Source organism: Elephantulus edwardii, unplaced genomic scaffold (genome assembly GCF_000299155.1).
Source record: "Elephantulus edwardii isolate Elephantulus edwardi_28Jun2011 unplaced genomic scaffold, EleEdw1.0 scaffold00011, whole genome shotgun sequence".
Classification (NCBI taxonomy): Eukaryota; Metazoa; Chordata; class Mammalia; order Macroscelidea; family Macroscelididae; genus Elephantulus; species Elephantulus edwardii.
In genome coordinates, this window is record NW_006399761.1 from 24,604,093 (window position 1) to 24,609,439 (window position 5,347).

At 47.3% G+C, this 5,347-nt stretch overlaps 1 protein-coding gene across 1 annotated transcript in view; it reads left to right on the forward strand.

Annotated features, from left to right (window-relative positions):
- The first annotated feature begins 2,609 nt into the window (after positions 1–2,609).
- FAM161A (family with sequence similarity 161, member A) overlaps positions 2,610–5,347 on the forward strand; it is a 30,309-nt gene continuing 27,571 nt past the window's right edge. The window contains exon 1 of the mRNA XM_006881032.1: positions 2,610–2,705. Within this exon, the coding sequence (XP_006881094.1) occupies positions 2,610–2,705 (96 nt within the window). The remainder of the gene's footprint in view (positions 2,706–5,347) is intronic.

Consider the following 5,347-nt stretch of genomic DNA (forward strand, 5'->3'; position numbering starts at 1 on the left):
GTTTCCTCATCTTAAAAATGGGGTAACAGTATCCACTTCATATGGCTGTTGGGATGACTGACTGAGATAATGTCTGAAAAGTGCTTAGCACAGTGCCTGGTACACAGCGTTAAAACAATGGTCTCTATCGTTAACTGAAGAATAAAGATGAAACCACCTACAAAATAGGATAGTTTTGAGAATTAGATCAGAAACAAGGAAAAGTATCTGGCAGACTTTGCTGCTGACAGAAATGACTTTGTTTAAGGAGTCTGGTGGCTTAGGGGCAAGGGGTTGCACTGTCATCCCACATGGTTTAAACTTAGCAGCTGCTCCTGTGCAATTTACAACTTCCAAAAACCTGCCGGAGGATCCGCTCTGAGGGGATTCCTACGTGATGACAGTAAAACTTGGGCTTTTTTTTTTTAAAAAAAAGCAAGTAAAATGAAAGCAGCCATCCAAAGTGCATCCGGTGCTTGATTTTTCAGGTCTTCTGAGAAGCGAAAACTTGTCACCTTGGGGACAAACAGCAGGAAAGTGTTTATTCCCCACTTTTCATTTTCTGTCACTCATGGTGACATCAATTCCTGAATTTCCAAATCATTCAGACCTGTTCTGTGGTTGACCCCCTTCACTCTGGCATCGGAAAATGAGTATACACCACAGGCCTGTGCTGTGATCCCTACAGGTCAAACTTGGAAAAAGTTAAAAAATGACAGAAACTTGCAACAAGATAAAGGTAAAGAATTCAACAGAAAAATGGGCACAGGATATGAATAGACACTTCACCAAAGAAGACATTCAGATGGCCAACAAGCACATGAAGAAATGTTTAAAATCCCTAGCTCTAAGAGAGATGCCAGTACAACTATGAGATATCATCTCACCCCAGTCAGAACAGCAAAATTTAACAGAACAGCAAACAACAAATGCTGGCGAGGTTGTGGAGAAAGTGGAACCCTTAGTCACTGTTGGTGGGAGTGTAAAATGGTGCAACTACTGTGGAAGGCAGTATGGTGCTTTCTCAAAAAGTTGCAAATAGAGATACCATTTGACCCAGCAATTCCACCACTAGGAATATACTCCAAAGAGACCATAACTGACATCCAAGCAGATATATACACACCCATGTTTATCGCAGCTTTGTTCACAATAGCAAGGAGTTGGAAACAACCCAGGTGCCCATCAACAAATGAATGGTTAGAGAAGCTGTGGTATATTCACACAATGGAATACTACACTACATTGAAAAACAAGGAACTCATGAAATATTATTCAAAATGGGTGACCCTGGAGGACATTATGCTGAGTGAAATATCTCAGTCACAAAAGGACAAATACTGCATGGTGCCACTGTTGTAGAATGGGACAGACACCAGGGTTGGGGTAAGATTGAGAAAAACTGGATAAATTATGTATACTGCATTGAAACAGATGAGGGAGAGAACAGTTTAAAAGCGATATATGATAGAGTATTATGGTTATCACAAGAATCCAGAATGAAGGTTGCATAGTGGAATGTACTTGGGGTGGGGGTGGAGGGGGACGGGGAAGGGGGGATTGTATACCAATGAAAGAATTTTTCTTTTACTTTTCAAAGAGAGGAGTGAACTGGGGGGGGGGGAGGACTGGGCAGGGAGAAAAGTGCAACAATGAATGAATGGAGTGGCTTCCCTGATTGTCCAATACTTGATAATTTTAAAATCAATCAGAATAGAATTTACTACACTCCTTGGAACTCCCTCAGTCCTGGGAGAGCCAGCTTAAATAGTGGGATGAAAGCCTTGTTACCGTTCTGAAGCGGCCACTCAGCATAGCGCCCCCCCCCCCGTTTTCTCCTGTATAGCGTTCATCTCCTTCTAACATATTCGTTCCATTCCTAAAAATTTGCGAAACGAGTTGTTGCACTAGTTTATTTACAAAGTTCGTACACATTGTTTTCCACACCAGATCTTTCCCATTTTCTTCACATCCCCTCTCCACCCATCAAATTGTGCAACCCTACGATTAACCACCCTCCACCTCCCGCCCATCCTCACCCCTCTGTTCCCCCATCCCCACTCCTTGGATCCTCATACACGTTCTACAATAATGGTTTTATACAGTATTTGTCCTTATGGAACTGAGCTAGTTCACTCAGCATAATGCTGTCCAGTCCCTCCCAAGTAATATTCATTGTTGTCCAATTACTTCCCCCCCCCCCCCATCGCCCAGTCCTCTTTGCAATGTACCTGTTATTCTGGGCAGTTGGCGTACATCATATAATGCCTAATCATTTATGCCTTTTGGACAGTTCTTTCCTTTGCCTGTTCCTCCAGGTTTCAGAATCCATCCGACAGAATTAGCCCCGCCGCGCCCGCCCTGCGGCGCCGCGTTCGCGTTTCCTGCGCCGTGCGCCTCTGTGGAGACTTTTGGCCCCTAGCGGCCGCGGTCGCGTCCCTGGTTACCGCGCGCGTCGTAACCGCAGCCGCCAGGTGGGCCGCCGCCGCTCCGTCGTCCCCGCCCCGGGGCCAGCGCGGGCGCTGAGGCCTCGGCCGCTCGGACCCGTCGCATCGGCCGCCAGGTTGGCGGCTTCCCGCCACTACACCCCGTTGGTCCCCCAGAACGAACACAAGCATCTCATCGAGGCCATGGCGGCGGCGGAGGCGGCGGCAGCGGCGGCGGGGGCGTTGAGGGAGGCGGCGGAGGAAGAGCAGCTGAAGGCTGAGCTGGCGGCGCGGGCGGCGGTAACTAACACGGGCCGGGGTCGGGGGGTCGGGGGTCAAGGGGAGCGGGGGGCCTGGGGGAGCAGGGGGCCTGGGGGAGCAGGGGGCCCGGAGAGGGGGCAGGGACCTGCAGGAAGCTCATTCTCCGCCTGGTGATCCTGACCTTCTCGCTGCCTCCCCACATCTCGTTTGCACCACAGAGTGTTGGGGACAATTGTGGAGAGAGCTTTTGCATTATTTACAACTAGTGCAAAGTTCAGAATTTTGCTCCTTAACGCCGGAGAATCCCTTGGGAACGGATATTTGCAGTAAAACAGACCCACCCAAGCAATTGATCCGCACTACTAGCTCACCCATCACAAGTCAGTGACTCAGCCATGCTCTCAGCTGTGTTTGGTGGAACTGCAGCCACAATCCATTAGGGAGCGCTGATGGCTTAGTGGGAAGGTGTTGCGCTGCAAACGCAAAGGTATGCGGTTTGAATCCCCCTTCTACTCTGGAGAAAAAATGGGCAGTCTTTTCCCGTGCAGTTTTGCGACACATTTTGCGACACATAGTGACCCTGTGTATTCCAGTCCTAAACCCTGCTCTACTGTGACAATCTTACTGTCTCTAACACATCTACCCCACATTACCCCTGACGCTGAATCAACCCATCCCATCAAGGGGCTTCCTCTCCTGAACTGTCCCTCCATCCTCCCAAGCATGATGACCCTCTCCAAGGACTGGTCCCTTCTTGCAACATGTCCAGAGTATGTCAGACGAAGCTTCAGAATCCTTGTCTCCAAGGAGCAGAAACCTGTTTGTTCTCCTAGTCCATGGTATGTTCACTACACTTCTCCAGCACCACAGCTCAAAAGCCTCAATTCTCCTTCTGTCATCCCTAGTCAATGTCCAGCTCTCAGTAGCAAGTGATTGCAAAGACTGTATCAGACACACCTTAGTCTCCGACAGCAAAATCAGCAATGGGTCGATTCTAACAAGAAGCATAATACATTAAGGCTGGTGTTTAAAGCCGTCGAGAATGTAATGAATAGCTACAGATAAGAGAGACAAGTAAGTTTCTGAGGTCCTCGTGTTTTCCTCAGTGACTTTCAGGGTGTGGTGAGAATGCCTTTTACTCATTAGTGTTTGGTGTCAAATGTGTCCTGGACACCTGTCCACCAGGTGCAGAGCAGAGGCTGCCATCTGCTCTGTTCACCTGGAAGAGAAAACCTTGAATTTAAACAAGCATTCTGCAGATACAAAACTCCTTCCACAGGTTAAAGGTTGTTTGTTGGGTTTTTAAAAATATTTATTTTAGTTTGCTTACCAAGTTCATATACAGTGTGTTTCACACTATTCTTCATTCACATAGTGTTTCATACAATCATTGTATGTATTATATTTTATGAAATTAATCACCATTGGACCTTGCCCATCATTACTCTGTCTTTTCAGGTCCCTGCGGGATCCTTTCATTCTCTCTTCACCCACCAAACTCTGGCAGCCCTGTGGTTTTGTCCCTACCTGTCTTCACCCTTCTGCTCCCACCCCTTGGGTCCCCATATGTGTTTTACTAGTTAGTTATCCTATTTTTATAATAATGATCTTATGCAGTAATTTGTTAAGGAGGTGTTTTTAGTGCCATCTGTCAAAAACTGCTAGACACAAACCCCTTTGGTCTATGGCTAATAGATAGTGGGGTGCCTAACAGCACCACTTAGACTTCTGATCTGATTAGTATTCCCTATGGTTGTGAGCTCTGATGGCCTAGTGGGTAAGGAGTTGAACTGCCAGTCCAAAGGTGTGAATCCACCAGTAATGGAGAAAGATTGACATCTCCTGTCACTTACAGCCTCTGATTGATTACCCTCAGGAGAGTGAGCTTTCAGTGGGTGCCCACTCAGAAGCAAGGGTTTTTAGTTTGTGGTTATTAATAAGAAGGGGAAAAATTAGGGGGCTCAGTGGTAAGGAGTTACACTGTCAACCCAAAGAAAGGCAGATGGTTTGAACCCACCATCTGCTCTGAGGGAGAAAGACGGGCGGTCTCTTCTTTGCGATTTACTGCCTCAGAGAGCACACTCAAGTCACCTGGTTTTCGGAGGCAGTAAATTGCACAGGAGACGGCCCATCGCAGAGCAGCTGGTGGCTTCGGACTGTGTACCTTTGCATTAACAGCACAATTACTTTCCACTAAGCCACCAGTGTTCCCTTGCCTCTTGTTAGGTTTTTACGCCTCGGTTTTCTTCACTGTAACAGAACTGCAGTGATAGTCTGTCTGTGTCTTTCCTGTCTCATTGAGAAGCGGTTGAGAGACTGTACCTCCTGTCTAAACATCGGCTTGTATCAGCTGGTGCTTGTAATAGCATCTGCCAGTAGAGCTGTTACTTCAGTGATTCCCCCCCAGGTTAAGTTCAGTTTGGGCTTTCTGTGATGTTGTTTGTTGTTGTTGTTATGTGCCGTCGAGTCACTTGCGACTCATAGCGACCCTATGTACAACAGCCCTAAACTGGGGAGCTCTGGTGGCCTAGTGGCAAGGACCTGCAACTACAATCCCAGAGGTGCACGGTTCGAATCCACCAGATGCTTTGCTGGGGAAGGAGGGACAATTTCCTCCTGTACCAGTCAGATCTGATTTGACGGTACACTCACACAAAAATAATAAAAATAAAAATAAAAAA